The 26,182-nt window shown below is 43.9% G+C and overlaps 1 protein-coding gene across 1 annotated transcript in view; it reads left to right on the forward strand.

Annotated features, from left to right (window-relative positions):
* The window catches only part of gphna (gephyrin a), a 66,548-nt gene that overhangs the window by 16,858 nt on the left and 23,508 nt on the right, over positions 1-26,182 (forward strand). Inside the window, exons 6-17 of the mRNA XM_083634007.1 lie at positions 2,145-2,211; positions 2,891-3,055; positions 4,043-4,240; positions 7,634-7,735; positions 7,997-8,134; positions 10,479-10,521; positions 10,756-10,893; positions 12,490-12,582; positions 13,421-13,476; positions 14,721-14,840; positions 15,592-15,650; positions 17,635-17,788. Of these exons, the coding sequence (XP_083490133.1) occupies positions 2,145-2,211; positions 2,891-3,055; positions 4,043-4,240; positions 7,634-7,735; positions 7,997-8,134; positions 10,479-10,521; positions 10,756-10,893; positions 12,490-12,582; positions 13,421-13,476; positions 14,721-14,840; positions 15,592-15,650; positions 17,635-17,788 (1,333 nt within the window). The remainder of the gene's footprint in view (positions 1-2,144; positions 2,212-2,890; positions 3,056-4,042; positions 4,241-7,633; positions 7,736-7,996; positions 8,135-10,478; positions 10,522-10,755; positions 10,894-12,489; positions 12,583-13,420; positions 13,477-14,720; positions 14,841-15,591; positions 15,651-17,634; positions 17,789-26,182) is intronic.

Consider the following 26,182-nt stretch of genomic DNA (forward strand, 5'->3'; position numbering starts at 1 on the left):
GGCCGGTGTGTGCTATCCTACTCTGCTTTAACCGGTTTAACTCTATCCAGGCCAGTGTGTGCTATCCTACTCTGCTCTAACCGGTTTAACTCTATCCAGGCCGGTGTGTGCTATCATACTCTGCTCTAACCGGTTTAACTCTATCCAGGCCAGTGTGTGCTATCCTACTCTGCTCTAACCGGTTTAACTCTATCCAGGCCGGTGTGTGCTATCATACTCTGCTCTAACCGGTTTAACTCTATCCAGGCCAGTGTGTGCTATCCTACTCTGCTTTAACCGGTTTAACTCTATCCAGGCCAGTGTGTGCTATGCTACTCTGCTTTAACCGGTTTAACTCTATCCAGGCCAGTGTGTGCTATCCTACTCTGCTCTAACTGGTTTAACTCTATCCAGGCCGGTGTGTGGTATCCTACTCTGCTCTAACTGGTTTAACTCTATCCAGGCCGGTGTGTGCTATGCTACTCTGCTCTAACCGGTTTAACTCTATCCAGGCCAGTGTGTGCTATGCTACTCTGCTCTAACCGGTTTAACTCTATCCAGGCCGGTGTGTGCTATGCTACTCTGCTCTAACTGGTTTAACTCTATCCAGGCCGGTGTGTGCTATGCTACTCTGCTCTAACTGGTTTAACTCTATCCAGGCCGGTGTGTGCTATGCTACTCTGCTCTAACTGGTTTAACTCTATCCAGGCCGGTGTGTGGTATCCTACTCTGCTCTAACTGGTTTAACTCTATCCAGGCCGGTGTGTGCTATGCTACTCTGCTCTAACTGGTTTAACTCTATCCAGGCCGGTGTGTGGTATCCTACTCTGCTCTAACTGGTTTAACTCTATCCAGACCAGTGTGTGCTATGCTACTCTGCTCTAACTGGTTTAACTCTATCCAGACCAGTGTGTGCTATGCTACTCTGCTCTAACTGGTTTAACTCTATCCAGACCAGTGTGTGCTATGCTACTCTGCTCTAACTGGTTTAACTCTATCCAGACCAGTGTGTGCTATGCTACTCTGCTGTGGTTTAACTCTATCCAGGCCGGTGTGTGCTATCTGCTCTAACTGGTTTAACTCTATCCAGGCCGGTGTGTGCTATCTGCTCTAACTGGTTTAACTCTATCCAGGCCGGTGTGTGGTATCCTACTCTGCTCTAACCGGTTTAACTCTATCCAGGCCGGTGTGTGCTATGCTACTCTGCTCTAACTGGTTTAACTCTATCCAGGCCGGTGTGTGCTATGCTACTCTGCTCTAACTGGTTTAACTCTATCCAGGCCGGTGTGTGGTATCCTACTCTGCTCTAACTGGTTTAACTCTATCCAGGCCGGTGTGTGGTATCCTACTCTGCTCTAACCTGTTTAACTCTATCCAGGCCAGTGTGTGCTATGCTACTCTGCTCTAACCGGTTTAACTCTATCCAGGCCGGTGTGTGGTATCCTACTCTGCTCTAACTGGTTTAACTCTATCCAGGCCGGTGTGTGCTATGCTACTCTGCTCTAACTGGTTTAACTCTATCCAGGCCGGTGTGTGGTATCCTACTCTGCTCTAACTGGTTTAACTCTATCCAGGCCGGTGTGTGCTATGCTACTCTGCTCTAACTGGTTTAACTCTATCCAGGCCGGTGTGTGGTATCCTACTCTGCTCTAACTGGTTTAACTCTATCCAGACCAGTGTGTGCTATGCTACTCTGCTCTAACTGGTTTAACTCTATCCAGACCAGTGTGTGCTATGCTACTCTGCTCTAACTGGTTTAACTCTATCCAGACCAGTGTGTGCTATGCTACTCTGCTCTAACTGGTTTAACTCTATCCAGACCAGTGTGTGCTATGCTACTCTGCTGTGGTTTAACTCTATCCAGGCCGGTGTGTGGTATCTGCTCTAACTGGTTTAACTCTATCCAGGCCGGTGTGTGCTATCTGCTCTAACTGGTTTAACTCTATCCAGGCCGGTGTGTGCTATCTGCTCTAACTGGTTTAACTCTATCCAGGCCGGTGTGTGCTATCTGCTCTAACTGGTTTAACTCTATCCAGGCCAGTGTGTGCTATCTGCTCTAACTGGTTTAACTCTATCCAGGCCAGTGTGTGCTATCTGCTTTAACCGGTTTAACTCTATCCAGGCCAGTGTGTGCTATCTGCTCTAACTGGTTTAACTCTATCCAGGCCGGTGTGTGGTATCCGTGGTAAAACTCTGATCATCAACCTGCCAGGGAGCAAGAAGGGCTCTCAGGTAGGACTCCAGGATTCTACTGTATTCTACTGTACTGTGCACAAGCGATGGGATGCTACAGTATGCTTATGTCATGATACCATTTAAAAGGCAAGGCAAGTTTATTTGTATACAGTGTAGCACGTTTCTTACAGAGAGGCAATTCAAAGTGCTTTACATAAAATAGATACAAAAAGAGGAGCTGCAAAGATAAATCAAAACATTAAAACCGTGTTACAATGCAAAATAATAAACAGTAAAATCACAGTGCAATTCGAATACTATTAGCAGCAAATCAGACAAAATAAAAACATATTTTTTACCACCTAAAGGAAAATTCCCTAGATGAAAATCAAGTATGGATTGGTTGCCGTTTGTTGTATACCCGATATCTTAGACACCACTGATTGGATTTTGACAAAACTCAAAGCAAAGTAACATACAGTATTTGTTATTGATTTGGGGGGACTGTGTCGATGTAGAGCTGATCCTGGAGCGGGCCCCCCAAAGACTGAGAGAGCATTCAAAATAAATCAAATTTTTCACACTATATATCTTGATTTTGGATCGAGAGCTGGTCGAAAAGTGGCAAAGTTCTCTTTGAACTGTTTGAGTGTTTCCTGGTGCCTTGTTGTCACTGAAGTTGGTGAAAAGTAGAAAAGTGTCTTTATTTCTGTGTGGTGTGTTGTTTGCCTGCCAGGAGTGTTTTCAGTTCATCCTGCCCGCTCTGCCCCATGCCATTGACCTGCTGCGCGAGGCGGTGGTCAGGGTGAAGGCCACACACTCGGCCCTGGAGCAGCTGCCCCCTCTGCTGGCCAACACGCACACCAGCAACACACTGTCCCACACGCTGCTGCACACCACGGTAGGGCTGCACCATATTGGAGAAAACTGACATTGCAGTATCATTTATTTTGTTTCTGCAATATATATTGCGATATGAAAAATACAGCAATTTTCACCAAATGACTTGAATAGATTTATCAAGCCCTGTTAAGAAGGTGCCCTAGTGGGTACCCTGCGCGGGTGGTGTAGTGAGTGTGTTTTTATCTGCAGCCAGCGTTGCAGGATGCTAAATGAGTAGAGTTAGCATAGTTAGTCTGAAAAGCGCTTAGAACGTCACAAGAGGCCGTGCATTATGTTTGCTGGTACCGAAATAAAGAGCCAGTTCTCCACTGCAGAGTTGTTCCGGCCTCTTAGACCCCATTTACACCTGGAATTAAAATGTGTTTTGGGCGATCAGATTGCAATTGGAGAGTGTTTGACCACATAAACCTGATATGTGTCTCCAGTGTCCACATTGAGATCAGATTGCGACCGGATCAGGCAAGTTCCAGTGCGTAGTTTAGCAAAAAAAACAGCAGTGACTGTTGTATGTGGATTGAGAATTAATTTGCATTTCAATGTGGTCACAATGTGTCCCTGACCACCTCGGGAGGAAGCATGGTTCTTGTCTACGGCTCTCCCCAGATCGGCAGAGGGGGTGGAGCAGCGACCAGGGCAGCAGGGGGAAATTGGCCAAGTACAACTGGGGAGAAAATGGGAGGAAATCAGAAAAAATATATAACGATAAAAAAAAAAAATAGGCTAGCACAGCACCAGAGGCTTGGAAAGGTAACATACGCTACTCTTAACAAACCCTCAAATCGGAGTATATGCTATTATATCAGACAGAGTTCTGTTGTACGTTAATCATGGAAACCATGCGAGTTTTCCATTTGTATCAAGCAGCAATTATTTTTTAGCATGAGGTGTTTAGAGTTAATTTGCCTTACTTGACATCACGTCCTGCCATGTGACTAGTGAGCATGTGTGTATTGCAATAATGATGGTGAAACCATATATTGTGCAGCCCTATAGCACGGAGCCCAACAACACACTGCTGTCCCACACGCTGCTGCTCACAACGGAGCGCGGCACGCAGTGCGAGGAGGAGGACGAGGAGGAGGAGGAGGAGGAGAGGAGGAGAGCTCAGAGGCACACCCACAACCACCACCACCACCACCAGCATGGCTCCTCCCACATCACTGCTGCCGCCATTGCTGCCAAGGTACCTGTCTAGGTTGGCCCCTCGGGTATTCGCACATCCGGGCATAACCAAAGCCCTCTAACATGAGTCAAACTAAAAAATCATCAAAGTACACGTCAGATACATTTTTCCCTAAAGATGGTTTCTGTCATTTTAGGTAGTTTTGATCAGGCTGATGTAGGTTCAAGTGCTCATTATGCCTCCAACAGCAGTAGCGAGCACACTTCAAAATTGAAGTCAGTCAAGGTGCAGGGCCAAGGTAGAAACGTACAAAAAAGAACAGAAGGCCAGCACTCCAAAAAGTCCTTTAGGTTTTTTATTAGTACTCCCCTACCATGGGGAAAGATATACAGAGCCATCAGACAGCACCCACACAAATAGAGTGAAAAACAGCTTCTTCCTCAGAGCTGTAGCTTCCAGCGAAAATTCGAAATTCGTTGCCCATCCCTATTAGCATGTCAGCCTTCTCACAAGTCGTATTAAATCAAAGAATACTTGTGGTAATTGACTATGAGCAAAACCATACAACAAACAAACAAATTGCTTGTTCTCCCCATGTTTGTGTGGTTTCCTCCGGGTGTTTCGGTTTCCTCCCACCATCCAACACATGTATGTTAGGGTTACTCTTCTAAAAGACATGTATGTTAGGGTTACTCTTCTAAAAGACATGTATGTTAGGGTTACTCTTCTAAAAGACATGTATGTTAGGGTTACTCTTCTAAAAGACATGTATGTTAGGGTTACTCTTCTAAAAGACATGTATGTTAGGGTTACTCTTCTAAAAGACATGTATGTTAGGGTTACTCTTCTAAAAGACATGTATGTTAGGGTTACTCTTCTAAAAGACATGTATGTTAGGGTTACTCTTCTAAAAGACATGTATGTTAGGGTTACTCTTCTAAAAGACATGTATGTTAGGGTTACTCTTCTAAAATACATGTATGTTAGGGTTACTCTTCTAAAAGACATGTATGTTAGGGTTACTCTTCTAAAAGACATGTATGTTAGGGTTACTCTTCTAAAAGACATGTATGTTAGGGTTACTCTTCTAAAAGACATGTATGTTAGGGTTACTCTTCTAAAAGACATGTATGTTAGGGTTACTCTTCTAAAAGACATGTATGTTAGGGTTACTCTTCTAAAAGACATGTATGTTAGGGTTACTCTTCTAAAAGACATGTATGTTAGGGTTACTCTTCTAAAAGACATGTATGTTAGGGTTACTCTTCTAAAAGACATGTATGTTAGGGTTACTCTTCTAAAAGACATGTATGTTAGGGTTACTCTTCTAAAAGACATGTATGTTAGGGTTACTCTTCTAAAAGACATGTATGTTAGGGTTACTCTTCTAAAAGACATGTATGTTAGGGTTACTCTTCTAAAAGACATGTATGTTAGGGTTACTCTTCTAAAAGACATGTATGTTAGGGTTACTCTTCTAAAATACATGTATGTTAGGGTTACTCTTCTAAAAGACATGTATGTTAGGGTTACTCTTCTAAAAGACATGTATGTTAGGGTTACTCTTCTAAAAGACATGTATGTTAGGGTTACTCTTCTAAAAGACATGTATGTTAGGGTTACTCTTCTAAAAGACATGTATGTTAGGGTTACTCTTCTAAAAGACATGTATGTTAGGGTTACTCTTCTAAAAGACATGTATGTTAGGGTTACTCTTCTAAAAGACATGTATGTTAGGGTTACTCTTCTAAAAGACATGTATGTTAGGGTTACTCTTCTAAAAGACATGTATGTTAGGGTTACTCTTCTAAAAGACATGTATGTTAGGGTTACTCTTCTAAAAGACATGTATGTTAGGGTTACTCTTCTAAAAGACATGTATGTTAGGGTTACTCTTCTAAAAGACATGTATGTTAGGGTTACTCTTCTAAAAGACATGTATGTTAGGGTTACTCTTCTAAAAGACATGTATGTTAGGGTTACTCTTCTAAAAGACATGTATGTTAGGGTTACTCTTCTAAAAGACATGTATGTTAGGGTTACTCTTCTAAAAGACATGTATGTTAGGGTTACTCTTCTAAAAGACATGTATGTTAGGGTTACTCTTCTAAAAGACATGTATGTTAGGGTTACTCTTCTAAAAGACATGTATGTTAGGGTTACTCTTCTAAAAGACATGTATGTTAGGGTTACTCTTCTAAAAGACATGTATGTTAGGGTTACTCTTCTAAAAGACATGTATGTTAGGGTTACTCTTCTAAAAGACATGTATGTTAGGGTTACTCTTCTAAAAGACATGTATGTTAGGGTTACTCTTCTAAAAGACATGTATGTTAGGGTTACTCTTCTAAAAGACATGTATGTTAGGGTTACTCTTCTAAAAGACATGTATGTTAGGGTTACTCTTCTAAAAGACATGTATGTTAGGGTTACTCTTCTAAAAGACATGTATGTTAGGGTTACTCTTCTAAAAGACATGTATGTTAGGGTTACTCTTCTAAAAGACATGTATGTTAGGGTTACTCTTCTAAAAGACATGTATGTTAGGGTTACTCTTCTAAAAGACATGTATGTTAGGGTTACTCTTCTAAAAGACATGTATGTTAGGGTTACTCTTCTAAAAGACATGTATGTTAGGGTTACTCTTCTAAAAGACATGTATGTTAGGGTTACTCTTCTAAAAGACATGTATGTTAGGGTTACTCTTCTAAAAGACATGTATGTTAGGGTTACTCTTCTAAAAGACATGTATGTTAGGGTTACTCTTCTAAAAGACATGTATGTTAGGGTTACTCTTCTAAAAGACATGTATGTTAGGGTTACTCTTCTAAAAGACATGTATGTTAGGGTTACTCTTCTAAAAGACATGTATGTTAGGGTTACTCTTCTAAAAGACATGTATGTTAGGGTTACTCTTCTAAAAGACATGTATGTTAGGGTTACTCTTCTAAAAGACATGTATGTTATCGTTACTCTTCTAAAAGACATGTATGTTAGGGTTACTCTTCTAAAAGACATGTATGTTAGGGTTACTCTTCTAAAAGACATGTGTTATGGTTAATACTCCTGTCAAAGACATGTATGTTAGGGTTAATTATCCTGTCAAAGACATGTATTTTAGGGTTAATACTCTTGTCAAAGACATGTATGTTAGGGTTAATACTCTTGTCAAAGACATGTATGTTAGGGTTAATACTCCTGTCAAAGACAGTGCCCCTGAGCAAGGCACTGGCAAAGTAACTGGAGTTGGTCCCCGGGCGCTGCACTGCGGCTGCCCACTGCTCCTATAGTTCTAGGAAGGTTCCTAGTAGAGGATGGGTCAAATGCAGAGGATGCATTTCTCCATAGGGACAATAAAGGATAACTTAACTTCAAATGTCAACTTTTGTAACTTCAGTCCATTTCATCTCATTCCCCTGCCTGTCTTTATGGACATGTTTGTGTGTTCATCAGACAAGTCATGCTTCGGTCATGGCTAAGGGGAGTCCCTACCTGCCCGGCACCACACCCGCCCCCCCCACTCATTTCACCTGCTCCTGTAGCCATGACAGCCAGGTGAGTCACACACACCCCTCCTCTCCTCTCATTGGTCACTTCTGTCTTGATCCTATCATGTCATTGTCAGTCACACACTGTTGAACACTGGTAAAGTAATGGACCATGGCTTAAAGGGACAACTCACCCTAAAATCCAAAATACATATTTTTTCTCTCACATGTAGTGCTTTTTTTAAAATCAATTTGTGTGTGTGTGTGTGTGTGTGTGTGTGTGTGTGTGTGTGTGTGTGTGTGCGCGTGCGTGCGTGTGTGTGTGTAGATCCCAGACTCGATCATCTCTCGAGGTGTTCAGGTGCTCCCTCGGGATTCGGCCTCTTTAAGCTCCACCCCCTCCGAGTCGCCGCGGGCAACACAGGCTACCTCCCGCCTCTCCACCGCTTCCTGCCCCACACCCAAGGTACACACACACACACACACACACACACACGCACACACACACACACACAGCCTCCTCACTAGGCTTGGGCAGTATTAAGGTATTATGTATACTGGGGTATTTAGAAATCCCGAAGGTATGATTTTCAATACTATCAAACCCGTTTTCTATCTTTTTTGTTCAGCCAAAATAGTCACAAGTGTCTTTGCCGCCTGTGCTGAGCTTAGCCTAAATTATTTCAACCTCATTAATAGGCAAGCATGTATGTGTTACAAGCAACACTATATTGTTTAAGACCATATATATATATATATATATATATATATATATATATATATATATATATGTATGTATTCCTGATGGACTGGAATTGATCTCATTAATGTTTCCATTTCCCATTTATTGGACATGGGCTATTTATAGATCCATCAACATGAAAGCCTTTTTGTAGTAATGATGCATGGTACTTACTGTAGGGGTATAACAATACACATATTCATACCGAACCATTTAGCTACGAGGCTTTAGGTTCAAGACACACCGCAAACGGCTTTCACTGCTGAACACTGCAAGTCTTCTACAAGGATATCATGGAAAACTACAACTGAGACAAAAAAGACGAAAGGTGTTAAAAAATGAAATAGATTTTTTTTTATTAACTACCGTAAATTTCGGACTATAAGCCGCGGCTTTTTCCCCGTTTTTTGGCCCTGCGGCTTATATAACGGTGCGGCTTATCTATGGATTTTATCAGCTAACGGCCGCTCGGGGACCTCCAAAATCTATGGATGTTGGTATGACGCAGAACGAGAGCAAGACAGACATTACGAGAGCGAGACCCTGATTGGATGATGTTGCAAAAAATGTGCCTCGCGACCTGATTGGAGCACTGTGCCACTACGCTCTCTCAGCCACTACAGTAAAACACCCTCCCTCCTCCCTCGCTCCGGGGGGAAAATGGCAGGGATTGAGCCTGAAAGACAGTCTGAATGAAATTGAATGTAACATTCCCAATTCTATGTATTACATTCTAAAAAACTAACGGCAACATTTTGGAAGGCTAAGCCACACAACTAGCTCGTTGTAATCTAACATCATGCTTCAAAAGATGGAGAACTGGCTGTGTTACGACGATGGCGGCGAGAAGAAGAAGGAAAGAAGGAAATCGAGCAGCAGCACGTAACCTTGGCATCAGGGTGTTGACACAGAGAGCAGACGGCCGAGGTGTGTCCACCGTTCAGATCCGACTGAAGGCTCAAGTTTGCCAGTGGATCCTGACAGCGGGGAGGAGTGTCAAAACATCCACGATCACCAACGCGTTCCGAAAGGCTGGACTGCTGCGTGATGAAGAGGAGGACGCCGCCACAGCTGAGGGCCTTCAGAGGCTGTTCGATTCCGACAGTGACGAAGAGGAGTTCGTTGGTTTTGAGAGCGACAACGAAGGAGAGAGGAGAGTGGCTGACGAAGCCACCCTGAGCCTGTTCGTTTCCGACACTGAAGATGAGGACTTTGGTGGTTTTAGTACGCAGGAAGAAGACGAAGATGAGGATTAATGACTTGACTTTTCTGGTTACAGCCGTGTACTGCACCTTAGCCTAAAAGATGAAGACGAGGATTAATGACTTTTCTGGTAGGCTGATTACCGTATATTTTAAGCAGCCGTGTTACTGCAACTTTAGGCTTACGCGCTTACTGTCGTGTTACAGGCACTTTATTTTGCACTTTAAAAAAAACACATTTAATTTAGCCATTGATATTGCCTCGTCAAGCGCTGTAAGCTTTGTTTTTTGTTATGGTACTACTGTAGGCTATAATGTAGATCTGTGGTTTTCAACCTTTTTCATGCCAAGGACCCCTAAATTTACACAGCACAGTACATGTTCTGTAGCTACTATTGCACTAAATGGTAACACTTGAATACGTTATGCAAATATGCAACTTGTTTTGTTGAAATGTTAATAAATGGGAGCTTCCCCAAACAGCCATCTCTTTCCCGACAATCCCCTCTGTGCACGAACCCTTACATATGGTAATTAAACATCAAAACACCCGCGGCTTATAGTCCGGTGCGGCTTATATATGTAACAAACAGGCAATTTTGCTGCTGCGGCTTATACTCAGGTGCGCCTTATAGTGCGGAAATTACGGTAGTTAAAATAATAAGTAAAATGAATAAAAAAATTAATTGAACATTTTGAAATGAAGGACATTTTTCTGGCATTTCTACTTTTTTGCAGAGTATCGAAAATGTGCTGAACCGAACCGCAGATTTTTTTTGTGAACCCCTAATGGTATTTAATATCAAGCATTTTACATAGATTTGTATCAAACAACAACCAAACAGAATATCTCTCTCTCTCCACAGGTTCAGTCACGATGTGGCAGTAATGAGAACATTCTGAGAGCCAGTAAGTCTGGTGTGTGTGTGTACGTGTGTGTGTGTGTACGTGTGTGTGTGTGTGTACGTGTGTGTGTGTGTGTGTGTGTGTGTGTGTGTGTGTGTGTGTGCCAGCCTCACAATAACTTGCATCTCTCTCTCTCTCTATCTCCTTCCCTCACTCTCCCCTCTCTCGCTCGTTCGTGTGTGTGTGTGTGTGTGTGTGTGTGTGTGTGTGTGTGTGTGCATGCGCGTGTGTTTGCAGGCCATAGTGCAGTGGACATCAGTAAAGTGGCTCGTCGTCATCGCATGTCTCCTTTCCCGCTGACGTCGATGGACAAAGCCTTCATCACTGTCCTGGAGATGACGCCTATCCTGGAGACTGAAGTCATCAACTACAGAGGTGACTCTTTAACTCTGTGTGCGTGTGAGTGCGAGTGTGAGTGTGTGTGTGGGTGTGTGTGTGTGTGTGTGTGTGTGTGTGCGTGTGAGTGCGAGTGTGTGTGTGTGTACCCCTTCAGTATTTAGCTGTGTGTGTGCACCCCTTCAGTAGTGTGTGTGCACCCCTTCAGTAGTGTGTGTGCACCCCTTCAGGACAGGTGGCCTCTCAAACCGGTGACTTTTTAACGTGCTGCCAGGGGTTGGCAGGATATGTCAAGGGACATATCCATATGTATTGAACTGTTTTCTTATTGTACTAGTGGTATACCCGTGCAGCGATGGGCTGGTCTGTGTGGAGGCTGTGCAGCCATTGCGCAGCATCGCAAGTTCCCCCATAGAGAGCCGCAGGGATGACGTATTTTTGTAGTCGGAACGCGGAAGTCCCGGACTTCATGGTTCTTCACTGTTTCTGCCTATGGGATTTTTGAATGGGTTTTTGGCGCGATGCTTCAAATAAGGTCTCTGGGCAACTCAAGCTTAATCAAACGCGAACCAGTGTTCAGCGGGATAATCTTCACACATGAGGACCACTTTCATGAGTTTTGAAGTGTAAATGCGAGCCCTAGAAGTAAAAAGCTCGTGCTAAGCTAATCCAGAACTACACACAGTGTCGCATAGGCTTCCACCTCACGTCACCACTCAACCTGGAGTGTTGTTGATGTGTGCGCTGCTGTGCACTGATTACCCCGGGCTGAACCAGGTGAGGGAAAGAGAATTTCCCTGTTCGTCCTTTGAAGTGATGATGTTATTGACGTATAATATCCCCGTCAACTCAACAGTCTAGTCTCATTTAGCCGTTTGCTAGCTAGCCGCCCTTTTAACGGCACGTAAAAGCTTAAAAACTCATAAAAGTGGTCCTCATGTGTGAAGATTATCCTGCTGAACACTGGTTCGCGTTTGAATAAGCTTGCGTTAACCACAGACCTTATTAGAAGCATCGCGCCAAAAACCCATTCAAAAATCCCATAGACGAAAACAGTGAAGAACCCGGAGTTTTAGCATCGATGTTTTCCGGACTCATTCCTGCGGCTCTCTATTAATCGGCCCTAATAGACCCTTCTCACGGGGGCCATTTTGTGTCGAGAAGCCAGGGTAAACACAGGTGCAAGCAAAACACTAATGAGGGTTTCCAAATCCCAATCATGGAAGTTGGAAACCCTCATTAGTGTTTTGCTTGCACCTGTGTTTACCCTGGCTTCTCGACACAAAATGGCCCCCGTGAGAAGGGTCTATTACCTCATTTAAAAATCTGTCTCCGTTGGGTCACCTGCAGGGGGTGCTCTTTACACTTCCTGAAAGATTCAGCGCAATCGCACATCAAGTGGCACAGCTTTGGCCAGACACAATTTGCTCACTCCCACACAAACACGTTGCATTCTTATTATAGGATTGATGGTCTGTCGCCAATATATATATTGCTGTTTTGTTTTACCGCCCAGCCCTACTTCTACACGCATACAAAGACACACAAACACCAGCATGATCACTGTCTCTGCTGTATCTGTGTGATGGTACTGTACGGTTGGAGTGTTAACTGGTTGGACTGGTCTGTGTCTAGACGGTATGGGTCGAGTGCTCGCTCAGGACATCTACGCCAAAGACAACCTCCCTCCCTTCCCCGCCTCCGTCAAAGATGGCTACGCTGTACGAGGTGAGAATATCAGATATTATCTGAGAGTATAGAACAACATGGAAACGTTACATGAGAGAAACTGCTGTAATATACATGCCAGGCCACTAGGTGGCTTTCCAAACGGCCGCCTACGCCTGTGTACAAACACTTCCTTCTACAGCACGGTGTAGGACAAGCAAACGAAACAGTGGGCTGATCACAGTAATGGTGATGCACTGTTACAGATTGTTGGACTATTTGGTTGCATTAAAGAATAAAAACCCAGTAAAGCCCTATAAAAAGAACAATTTTCCTTTCAGCGCTTGTTAAAATCAATGCATCTGCCCGTGAGCTTGAGGGGTCTGTATTTTGCTGTAACTTTAATGTCTGGTAATTATTTAATATGCGTGAACTTTGCCCTTGCACTTATCGCACATTATGTATTTTTAGCACCTCGTTTGGCTGGCTAGTTATCAGACTCTGATTTCATGATAGTTTGTTAATTCACTTGTGTCATGAAGGCTATATTATTGATTGATGAATGCCCTTTGCTTTCATTCAGGTAAATCCTGTTGTATTCCATACGCGAAATGCGGCCGTGTTGTGACAGTTTTCACAAGAATTGCCTATTGCCAGTTTACACAGCGACGCTAAGAGTGGTGTTTTAAAAAGATTCCATTGTGGAACCCGTTTTCAGGGGGTTGCATTTTGAGGCCCCTATAATCATGTAAACTGAAGGCCAAAATGCAACAAAGGTTTGCCTTTTATCCAGAAAGCGTTATGGTCTAAACAGGGCCTAAGCTATCCCTTACCTCTTGAAAACAGTAGAAGTCTGATTTACTTGATGAACCTGATGAACATCCTTCTGACCCTGTAGCTGCTGATGGCCCAGGAGATCGCTTCATCATGGGAGAATCACAGGCTGGACAACAGGTCAGCTCCATTACCCTCACACTACTTTTAAAGGAGAATTCTGTTTGTTTTTTACACCTGGATCTTATTTCCAGCTGTATTTATGTTTTAAAACTCACCCTCAACAGAAGTTTCTGAAAACAATTCAGTATAAATCTAGAACGCACCGAGCAACGGCCTGGAACAGAGGCCGTAGGGGCACCTGCAAAGCGTGCACTACATCCTGTTAGTAGCTTATTTTCTGCCACGCAGCGGCTCATATCCTTATTATATGATAGTGACATAATAGTGACGGACAGCAGAGAGAGACAGGGTGAACACGCTGGCTGCAGTAAGGTACATACAGCATTCACTTTCTTATTGATAATACCTCCACTACTACTAATACTACTACTGCCACTACTAGTAATCTCTCAAGGCGGATTTTCATTCTGCATGAAAATCTGTCAGCGTGGTCCAAGAAAATCTGCATAATAGCTCTTAATAATAGCATGAGCGGTTGGTAAAATTAGCATAAAGGGGCGTGGCTGGACGAATTGAGTTCCTGTTTTGGTTATTTAGGTTTTGAAACGAGCTTAAGCGGTTCGATTTTTTACAGATGGATTCCTAGATTGTACTACTACTAGTACCTATTAGGGATGTAACGATAACCGGTTTAATGATAACCGTGATAAAATTCCTTACGATAACCGTACCGCTTCAAATTTTCATTATCATTAAAACCGTGATACCGTGATTACCGTGATTACAGTGCTTTGAAAAACATGGTAAATACTGTCCATCATCAACCAAAGTTGGCAACCGTCTCCCAGATGCAAACGTGCAGCCTTGGAGAAATGATTTCAGTGAGTGTATCAATCCTTTTTGGGTTGGAGTTTTCAATATAAAACATTGTAAAATTATCTCCCAGTACTTTTTGAACATTTTCAGCATTTTTTTTACGAATACCATAATAATATGATAACCGTGATAATTTTGGTCATACCGTTACATGTCTAGTACCTATTACCATTATTAGTAATGCCACTCCTGCTACTAGTCTAATTTAATCATGTTGGTATGAACAGTGTTAATACTAACTACGATATATGCTTGGTACTATGAGCATCGAGAATGGAAGCAATAGGGCAGCGTTATGGAAATTGTTTGTTGTGGCAGTTGTGAAAAAATAGTGTGTGTGTGTGTGTGTGTGTGTGTGTGTGTGTGTGTGTGTGTGTGTGTGCGCGCACTTGCGTGGGTGTGTGCACTTGCGTTCGTGTGTGCAGCCCAGCCATACCGTGATGCCAGGCCAGGTGATGAGGGTGACCACCGGGGCTCCCATCCCCTGTGGAGCCGACGCCGTGGTCCAAGTAGAAGATACTGAGCTACTGAGGGAGTCTGAAGATGTAAGTACACTACCTAGGATGCTACCTAGTGGGGATGGGCAATGAATTTAGAATTTTCAAATAATTATTTTTATTGTCAAGATCGACTTTTATTATTGAAAGTCGAAAATAGTGCTGCACGATTAATCGAATTGCGATGTCGGCACGTGCGATTACATAACCGCAAAAGGGTGCGATTATTTGTATTTTTACTAGCCTTTCAGAAACATTCAGAAAGCATTACCGCCACCTACTGGAGTTTGATGCTTCATAGTGCTGGATGCACGTTACCTTGCCTCTCTCAAAAAAGAAGAGTCCACGTGAGTGTGGCGTGTAAGGCCATCTGTCGCTACAAAATAAATAAACGGAGTGTATTACTACTACTGATTTGTTTATTGCACTTCTCCAATGAGCAGACGGTGCATAATTTTACGCTTAAAAGGCGTGGTTATAATGCTTGAGGCCGCGTGTAGCGCCGACACCAAGATATCGAGTGCGCTGGTCCACACCACTAATCTGGGCTGCGCCAGGCCCTAAACGCAGTTTCTATGCCGATGCAACGATAGGGCCCTATATCCCTAAACGTAAACAGTCAATACAATAAAGTAAAATGCAATAGAGTAAACCAAAATAAAGTAGAGTAAGTAGAATAGAGTAGAATAAAGTATAACAAAGTAGAATGTACAGTACGTGTCAAATTGCAGTTATTGCACACTGGAATTATATTCAGTCAACTTGCACCAACTTGTTCTGACCATCTGGAATGTTTCAGGGCACAGAGGAGTTGGAGGTGAGGATCTTGGTGCAGGCTCGGCCCGGACAGGACATCAGGTGAGACCAACAACAACCACAGTGTAGAAATAGCACTTTATTTAACTTGAAAGTCACATTCCTCAAAGTAATTACTCAAATGGCCACTTGGGGGAGGGGGCAGTAGGCAGATCTTCCCATGTTAACATGCCCGTCTTTATAACAGGATTAAACATCTTTCCAGTTAGGGGCAAAACACGGTTTTGGTCTATATCGCTAATTTCACTTTTTTCATAACAACTGTAGGGGGGTACATTTTTATATAACTCACCCGTTTGCAGTAAAATAGATGATATAAAAGGGGGTGATTGACAGATCGCCTGTCCAGTGATCACGCAGCTTGCCAATCATGGACCAATAGCAGGCGGAGATGCGGCTCTGGGAAACTCCCATCTCACGTGAGGTGCGGAAGGACTCAACCCATTCCCCCCACTCTGCTGACGAAAAATCAACATGGTGACGGCCAACGTTTGAACTCCGCCAGGTAGAAGAAGTTTAATGGGATAGCTACGTCCATGTTATTTATGTATATGCTTTTTACGCTGGTGATTTAGTGATATTTCTCCACGCACCGTTCAGCTGCAATCGGCGGGGTCAAATAACTTGGGAACAAATTAAAATGAATAAATATAAAAAGATATTCCAAAGTGGTAAGTAGGCTTAATTTAATTATGCACAACAAGTGCAAGGCTTAAGTCTTTGATTAATTCAACAGAAGCTGTTAATGTTTTTTTATTTTGTGATTTTTATTTGAATGCAATGTATTTTTCATATGGGGATCCTACATGAATGGTGACTCGCTGTTTCCAGAGAGCTGATTGGTCAGAAGGTGGGTCTTTCATGGGTTTTGATCTTATCCTCTGAACTTAACCAGGTTAGCCATGCAGCATAAGTTGCCGTGGAAATCTCGGTAAGAAGTGAACTAGCATCGTAGCATGGCAAACCCAGGGTTAAACCTGAAGTTACCTCGCTAAGCCACTAATCTTGCTTCGTGGTATAGGCCTCAGGAGAGGGGAGTGTGTGTTACAGTGTGTAATGTTTGTATGTGCACACAGGTCACTAGGCCATGACATCAGGAGAGGGGGAGTGTGTGTTACATTGTGTGTTATGTTTGTGTGTGTGTGTGTGTAGGCCAATAGGCCATGACATCAGGAGAGGGGGAGTGTGTGTTACATTGTGTGTGTGTGTGTGTGTGTGTGTGTGTGTGTGTGTGTGTGTGTGTGTGTAGGCCAATAGGCCATGACATCAGGAGAGGGGAGTGTGTGTTACATTGTGTGTTATGTTTGTGTGTGTGTGTGTGTGTGTGTGTGTGTGTGTGTGTGTGTGTGTGTGTAGGCCAATAGGCCATGACATCAGGAGAGGGGGAGTGTGTGTTACATTGTGTGTTATGTGTGTGTGTGTGTGTGTGTGTGTGTGTGTGTGTGTAGGCCAATAGGCCATGACATCAGGAGAGCAGAGTGTGTGTTACAGTCTGTTATGTTTGTGTGTGTGTAGGCCAATAGGCCATGACATCAGGAGAGGGGAGTGTGTGTTACAATGTGTTATGTTTGTGTGTGTGTGTGTGTGTGTGTGTGTGTGTGTGTGTGTGTGTGTGTGTGTGTGTGTGTGTGTGTGTAGGCCAATAGGCCATGACATATGGAGAGCAGAGTGTGTGTTACAGTCCGTTATGTTTGTGTGTGTAGGCCAATAGGCCATGACATCAGGAGAGGGGAATGTGTGTTACAATGTGTTATGTTTGTGTGTGTGTGTAGGCCAATAGGCCATGACATCAGGAGAGGGGAATGTGTGTTACAGTCTGTTATGTTTGTGTGTGTGTGTGTGTGTGTGTGTGTGTGTGTGTGTGTGCACACAGGCCACTAGGCCATGACATCAGGAGAGGGGAGTATGTGTTACAGTGTGTTATGTTTGTGTGTGTGTGTGTGTGTGTAGGCCAATACTGTAGGCCGTTACATCAGGAGAGGAGAGTGTGTGTTACAGTCTGTTATGTTTGTGTGTGTGCACACAGGCCAATAGGCCATGACATCAGGAGAGGAGAGTGTGTGTTGTCCAAGGGGACCCACATGGGCCCCTCAGAGATCGGCTTGCTGGCTACTGTAGGAGTGACCGAGGTCAGCGTGCACAAGTTCCCTGTGGTGGCTGTCATGTCCACTGGCAACGAGGTACACACACACACACACACACACACACACACACACACACACACACACACACACATCAATACATTGTATTATTATTATTACTACTATTACTACTATTACTATTATTACTATTATTACTACTACTTGGCCGGATAAAAAGGTATATAAAGGTAAAGTAAATTTACCTTTCACTTGATCAGGCACAAAAGTCACTGTTCGACAGTAGGAAACTACTGTTGAAGAATTTATTTTCCTCGTCATCAGTCATTTAAAATGTAAATTAAATTCTCAAGGAGACTTTTCACAATTCACTCAGTTCTGACAAATTTGGCGTCATGTTTCGCAAAGCTGAATAAAAAATGCTAAAATGAATCCCCAAATATACTTGGGTGGCGCTTAACACATTGAGTGCCAAGGACGTCTGTGGACGTCCTAAAAAAAAGTAACGAGGAGTGCCAAGGACGTCTGTGGACGTCCTAAAATCATAATTCATATTATTCCATAATTCTGCTGTTTAAGGTCGTACCTAGCCAGTGAGCATGAATCCCTTCAAGGGATCACACGGCGCCACCTTAAACATCGTCACAGGAGCTGCTCCACCCACCTCAGATCCTTTACTTTGTACAGGAGACAGCGGAGAAAGCCGTGATGAAAGTGGAAACCGATGCATGCTTTCTGCCAGAGCCGTATATATTGCTCTGTCTACAGCGAGAGTGGGCTCGGCTGCATCCGCGCTCACAACTGAGCTCTTATGCTTCTATCTATCTCCACACGATTTCCTAGAAAGCCAGCATCCGAAGCCGAACGGGCCAAGCCTTTTCGTTCAGTCGCGTTTGCCAGCGCGCATCATTTCCTTGATGGGCGCTGGGATCTGTCCGGGGCAAAAACGGAGTCGAGAAAGCAAACTCTGTGCGTGTGGGAGGAGCCCGCAGCTCAGAGGTGGAGAGGGGGGGGGGGGGGGGGGGGGGGGGGGGAGAGGGGTGTGTGGCTGCACAGAAACCACACCACACGCCACCACATCAGAAAACACCAGCCAGAGTCAGTGAATGTGCTCGAAATTAGAGTGCAAAAGGTATTCATAAAAGGGACTATATCTTGGAAAGTAAAAAAAAACGACAGAAAACCCTTGAAAGTGCACTTTTTTGAGAGGCTGTAATTTCATAATGGAACTGTCTAGAAACAAAATTTCTTCTTTGGAAGAAGCAGGAGTGTTCAATGTTTCATTAAAGTCCAGCCCCGTTAATATAGCCATAATAGAAAAAATTCTATAGCTGTTTTCAACTGAATGGAAGTGAATCTGGCACAGGCTCCAGACAATTTTACTGAAGCGCTGTGGCACTCAATGTGTTAATATACCTGGGTGGCTCACCCAAGTAAAGTCTGTGTGAGAAACACTGGACTTTTAACTTGTCCTGTGGGGCAAGTACATTTCCCTTCCACTTATCCTGGTCAAGCAGACAAGCCTTAATGTCGAACCCTGGAAAAAGGTCTGAAAGCTCGAACGATTATTTTCATTATCTATGAATCTTAGGGCTGCCGTGATATTGGTTTTTGCCATAGCGCACAAAGCAGAGCAGAGCCAATCAAACCGCAATTTATTTTTAATAATAATTGGTTGCTAAATAAATATTTAGAATGCATTTATTTCTCTAGTACCGTAAATTCCGGACTATAAGCCGCGGCTTTTTCCCCGTTTTTTGGCCCTGCGGCTTATATAACGGTGCGGCTTATCTATGGATTTTTTCAGAAAAAAAAAAAAAAAAATACAAATAAAATCTCTATTTTTTAGCACTCTTTCTAACTACCGTAAATTCCGGACTATAAGACGCACCGGTCTATAAGCCGCAGCACCAAAATTGACTATTTTTTTCTTCTATAAGCCGCATCGGTCTATAAGCCGCGGGTGTTTTGATGTTTAATTACCATATGAAAGGGTTCGTGCACAGAGAGGAATGTCGGGAAAGAGATGGCTGTTTGGGGAAGCTCCCATTTATTAACATTTCAACAAAACAAGCATTACGGTAGGCTATAGGCTATAAGAAGCTCCCATTTATTAACATTTCAACAAAATAAATACCGTAGCTATAAAAAATAAAACAATAATAATAATAATAAAACAATCCTCAAAAGGATAATGTGCTGTAAACAATAAAACAATCCTCAAAAGGATAAAGTGCTGTAAACAATAAAACAATTCTCAAAAGGTTAAGGTAAGGTGCAGTAAATAACTGGAAAACAATAATATAACAATCCTCAAAAGGATAAGGTGCTGCCAACAATGAAACCAGGTACCGTAATCCTTGTCTTCATCTTTTAGGTGAAGGTGCAGCAAACGGCTGTAAACAGAGTCAAAGTCAAGTCTAATCCTCGTCTTCCTCTTCTTCCTCCGTACTGAAACAGCAAAGTCCTCAACTTCAGTGTCGGAAACGAACAGGTTCAGGGTGGCTTCGTCAACCACTCTCCTCTCTCCTTCGTTGTCGCTCTCAAAACCAACGAACTCCTCTTCGTCACTGTCGGAATCGAACAGCCTCTGAAGGCCCTCAGCTGTGGCGGCGTCCTCCTCTTCATCACGCAGCAGTCCAGCCTTTCGGAACCCGTTGGTGATCGTGGATGTCTTAACACTCCTCCACGCTGTCAGGACCCACTGGCAAACTTGTGCGAAAGTTGCTTTCCGCATGCGCCCTGTTTTTGTGAATGACTTGTCGCCGCTCGTCATCCACGTCTCCCACTCAATGCGCAGTGCCACTTTGAATGCGCGATTCACACTGATGTCGAGTGGCTGGAGATGCTTGGTCGTGCCCCCAGGAATCACAGCTGGAATGCTGTTTGTGGTCTTGATGGCTGCTTTCACCGAATCGGTTATATGAGCCCTCATGCTGTCCAGAACGAGCAACGCTTTCTTTTGGTGAAAGAATCCTCCAGGGCGCTTGACGTAGCACTGAGCCAACCACTCCTTCATGACACTTTCCATCATCCACCCTTTCTTGTTGACTCTGACGCATATCCCACTGGGCATTTTCTCTTTCGGCATCGTAATCCGCTTGAAAATCACCATTGGCGGCAGCTTTGCTCCAGATGCTGTGCAGCCGAGAACACAAGTGAAATTGGTTCTCTCGTGCCCAGTGGTTCTCAATGTGATCGACGATTCACCTTTCTTGTTCACAGTGCGAGTGAGTGGCAGGTCGAACGTCAAAGGCACTTTATCCATGTTTATGATCTGCTCCGGTTCGATGGAATAATCCTTGATCTTCCTTTGTGTGTATTCGCCGAAGTTTGCGATTTTCTCCTGGTAGTCGGGAGGGAGTTGTTGGCACACAGTCGTCCGCGCCCTGACAGACAGTCCCTTTCGTCTCATGAAACGGAAGCACCAAGATGGCCCACCTCTGAAATGTTCAATTTTCATCTCGGTGGCGACTGTTTTGGCCTTCAGTCGGATCTGCACCGTGGAAACGCCTCGGCCGTCTGCTCTCTGGGTCAACACCCAGTCCTCAAGGGAATCTTCAAGTTCCGGCCATCTGCTTTTGTGGCCTCTGAAGGACTTTTTTGTCTTCTTACACTGAGACAGTTCCTCCTGCTGCTTCTTCCAACGTCTCACCATCGATTCATTGATGCCCAGGGTACGCGCTGCTGCTCTGTTTCCCTCTTTTAGTGCGAGTTCGACTGCTTTCAGCTTGAAAGCTGCGTCGTGTGAATTTCTGCGTACCTTCCCCATGGTAAGTGAGAGAGAGACTGCTCGTCTTGTTGTGATTCCGGGCGCTGATGAACTTTGAACCGGTAGGAGTAACCGGTTGATTTCCGCCAATGATGTCAAGTCTTTAATACACAAAGGCAATTCAAGGTGCTTTACAAAAAAATAATCGAAAAAACAAGCAGCAAAGCAATGCACATAAAATGTGCTGATGAAGCTGTGTAACCTGTAAAATCCATCGATTTTGGAGGTCACCGAGTGGCCGTTTGCTTACCGTAATTACCATATGTAAGGGTTCACGCACAGAGGGGATTGTTGGCTGTTTGAGGAAGCTCCCATTTACCGTATTACCGTAACATTTCAACAAAACAACATAACACAACACCTTTGTTTATTTCGACAGTGCACACAGTGTCCGCGGTGTGGTGAAAAGAGGGCAACAGAGGAAATTAAAACAGAAGTGGATTTATAGGTAGAAAGAGTGCTAAAAAAGAGAGATTTTATTTGTATTTGGAATTTTTTTTCTGAAAAAATCCATAGATTAGCCGCACCGTTATATAAGCCGCAGGGGCCAAAAAACGGGAAAAAAGCCGCGGCTTATAGTCCGGAATTTACGGTATAAATCCACTTCTGTTTTAATTTCCTCTCTTGCCCTCTTTTCACCACACCGCGGACACTGTGTGCACTGTAAAAATAAACAAAGGTGGTGTTGTGTTATGTTGTTTTGTTGAAATGTTACGGTAATACGGTAAATGGGAGCTTCCTCAAACAGCCATCTCTTTCCCGACAATCCCCTCTGTGCGTGACCCCTTACATATGGTAATTACGGTAAGCAAACGGCCACTCGGTGACCTCCAAAATCGATGGATTTTACAGGTTACACAGCTTCATCAGCACATTTTATGTGCATTGCTTTGCTGCTTGTTTTTTCGATTATTTTTTAGTAAAGCACATTGAATTGCCTTTGTGTATGAAAGACTTGACATCATTGGCGGAAATCAACCGGTTACTCCTACCGGTTCAAAGTTCATCAGCAGCCCGGAATCACAACAAGACGAGCAGTAGAAGCAACTCTCTCTCACTTACCATGGGGAAGGTACGCAGAAATTCACACGACGCAGCTTTCAAGTTGAAAGCTGTCTATCTCGCATTAAAAGAGGGAAATAGAGCCGCAGCGCGTACCCTGTGCATCAATGAGTCAATGGTGAGGCGTTGGAAGGCGCAGCAGGAGGAACTGTCTCAGTGCAAGAAGACCAAAAAGTCCTCAGAGGTCATAAAAGCAGATGGCCCGAACTTGAAGATTCCCTTGAAGATTGGGTGTTGACCCAGAGAGCAGACGGCCGAGGCGTTTCCACGGTGCAGATCCGACTGAAGGCCAAAACAGTCGCCACCGAAATGAAAATTGAACATTTCATAGGTGGCCCATCTTGGTGCTTCCGATTCATGAGACGAAAGGGACTGTCCGTCCGGGCCAGAACTACTGTGTGCCAACAACTCCCTCCCGACTACCAGGAGAAAATCACAAACTTCGGCGAATTCACACAAAGGAAGATCAAGGAATATTCCATCGAACCGGAGCAGATCATAAATATGGATGAAGTGCCTTTGACGTTCGACCTGCCACTCACTCGGACTGTTAACAAGAAAGGTGAATCGTCGATCACATTGAGAACCACTGGGCACGAGAGAACGAATTTCACTTGTGTTCTGGCCTGCTCTGCATCTGGAGTAAAGCTGCCGCCAATGGTGATTTTTAAGCGGATTACGATGCCGAAAGAGAAAATTCCCAGTGGGATATGCCTCAGAGTCAACAAGAAAGGGTGGATGATGGAAAGTGTCATGAAGGAGTGGCTGGCTGAGTGCTACGTCAAGCGCCCTGGAGGATTCTTTCACCAAAAAAAAGCTTTGCTCGTTCTCGACAGCATGAGGGCTCATATAACAGATTCCGTGAAAGCAGCCATCAAGACCACAAACTCCATTCCAGCTGTGATTCTTGGGGGCACAACGAAGCATCTGCAGCCACTTGACATCAGTGTCAATCGTGCGTTCAAAGTGGCACTACGCGTTCAGTGGGAGGCGTGGATGACGAGCGGCGATAAATCATTCACCAAAACTGGTCGCATGCGAAAAGCAACTTTCGCTCAAGTTTGCCAGTGGATCCTGACAGCGTGGAGGAGTGTGAAAACATCCACGATCACCAACGGGTTCCGAAAGGCTGGACTGCTGCGTGATGATGACGCCGGCACAGCTGGGCGCCTTCAGAGGCTGTTCGATTCCGACACCGACAGTGACGAAGAGGAGTTCCTTGGTTTTGAGAGTGACAACGAAGGAGAGAGGAGAGTGGTTGACGAAGCCACCCTGAACCTGTTCGTTTCCGACACTGAAGTTGAGGACTTTGCTGGTTTCAGTACGGAGGAAGAAGAGGAAGACGAGGATTAGTGACTTGACTTTGACTCTGACTCTGTTTTTGACGCTGCACCTTCACCTAAAAGATGAAGACAAGGATTACGGTACCTGGTTTGATTGTTGACAGCACCTTATTATATTATTGTTTTCCAGTTAATTTGTTTACTGCACCTTACCTTAACCTTTTGAGAATTGTTTTATTGTTTACAGCACATTATCCTTTTGAGGATTGTTTTATTGTTTACAGCACATTATCCTTTTGAGGATTGTTTTATTATTATTATTATTGTTTTATTTTTTATATTTATTTTGTTGAAATGTTAATAAATGGGAGCTTCTTATAGTAGCCTACCGTAATGCAGATTTTGTTGAAATGTTAATAAATGGGAGCTTCCCCAAACAGCCATCTCTTTCCCGACATTCCTCTCTGTGCACGAACCCTTACATATGGTAATTAAACATCAAAACACCCGCGGCTTATAGTCCGGTGCGGCTTATATATGTAAAAAACAGTCAATTTTGCTGCTGCGGCTTATATACCGGTGCGCCTTATAGTCCGGAATTTACGGTAGTCTACTCTTTATAGCTCTATAGTCGATCTTTATTCCAATGTTCTCAGTAAGCGATCGACTTTGCAGTGTGCCGTGAATATGCCTATATTTAATTGTTCGGCATTCAACAGGCACGTCATTCTGGGCAGGCTTGGGACACATTCATTATTGAAACACACACAACATGCACGCTCCTATCTGCATTTGCGGACACAAATATGAGCCAATATTTCCTCAGCATTGCCTTGATGAGAAAACAATGCAGGTTAAAATCTGTGTGGGCATTGGGCGATAACACTCTATATATATACCGTAAATTCCGGACTATAAGACGCACCGGTCTATAAGCCGCGGGACCAAAATTGACTATTTTTTTCTTCTATAAGCCGCACCGGTCTATAAGCCGCGGGTGTTTTGATGTTTAATTACCATATGAAAGGGTTCGTGCACAGAGAGGAATGTCGGGAAAGCGATGGCTGTTTGGGGAAGCTCCCATTTATTAACATTTCAACAAAACAAAACAAAAGTCAGGTCACTAATCCCCAGACAAAATCACACAACAATAGGCTATATGTGCAGCAAACCTGTAACCAGAGAAGTCAAGTCACTAATCCTCGTCTTCCTCTTCTTCCTGCGTACTGAAACCACCAAAGTCCTCATCTTCAGTGTCGGAAACGAACAGGTTCAGGGTGGCTTCGTCAACCACTCTCCTCTCTCCTTCATTGTCACTCAAAACCAACGAACTCCTCTTCATCACTGTCGGCATCGAACAGCCTCTGAAGCCTCTGACGGCCCTCAGCGCCAGCTGTGGCGGCGTCATTCTCTTCATCCCGCAGCAGTCCAGCGTTTTGGAACCCGTTGGTGATTGTGGATGTTTTCACACTCCTATAATATTCCGTGCTGAGACAGTTCCTCCTGCTGCACCGTCCAACGCCTCACCATTGACTCATCGATGCCCAGGTTACGCGCGGCTGCTCTGTTTCCCTCTTTTAATGCGAGATTGACTGCTTTCAACTTGAAAGCTGCCTCGTGTGAATTTCTGCGTACCTTCCCCATGGTAAGTGAGAGTGTTGCTTCTACTGCTCGTTCTCATGCTGTCGAGAACGAGCAAAGCTTTTTTTTGGTGAAAGAATCCTCCAGGGCGCTTCTTGTTAACAGTCCGAGTGAGTGGCAGGTCGAACGTCAAAGGCACTTCATCCATATTTATGATCTGCTCCGGTTCGATGGAATATTCCTTGATCTTCCTTTGTGTGAATTCGCCGAAGTTTGTGATTTTCTCCTGGTAGTCGGGGGAGGGAGTTGATGGCCGAGTGGCCGTTTGCTTACCGTAATTACCATATGTAAGTGGTCACGCACAGAGGGGATTGTCGGGATGGCTGTTTGAGGAAGCTCCCATTTACCGTATTACCGTAACATTTCAACAAAACAACATAACACAACACCACCGTTGTTTATTTTTACAGTGCACACAGTGTCCGCGGTGTGGTGAAAAGAGGGCAAGAGAGGAAATTAAAACAGAAGTGGATTTATAGTTAGAAAGAGTGCTAAAAAAGAGAGATTTTATTTGTATTTTTTTTTTTTTTTCTGAAAAAATCCATAGATAAGACGCACCGTTATATAAGCCGCAGGGGCCAAAAAACGGGAAAAAAGCCGCGGCTTATAGTCCGGAATTTACGGTATGTATAATACCAGTGATTTTTACCCCCATTAAATCACGCTTGCGGTTCCCCGACCCGACTGCAATCCTGTCGATCGACTAATCCTCACAGC

Source organism: Poromitra crassiceps, assembly GCF_964638095.1.
Source record: "Poromitra crassiceps genome assembly, chromosome: 3".
NCBI classification, from domain to species: Eukaryota; Metazoa; Chordata; class Actinopteri; order Beryciformes; family Melamphaidae; genus Poromitra; species Poromitra crassiceps.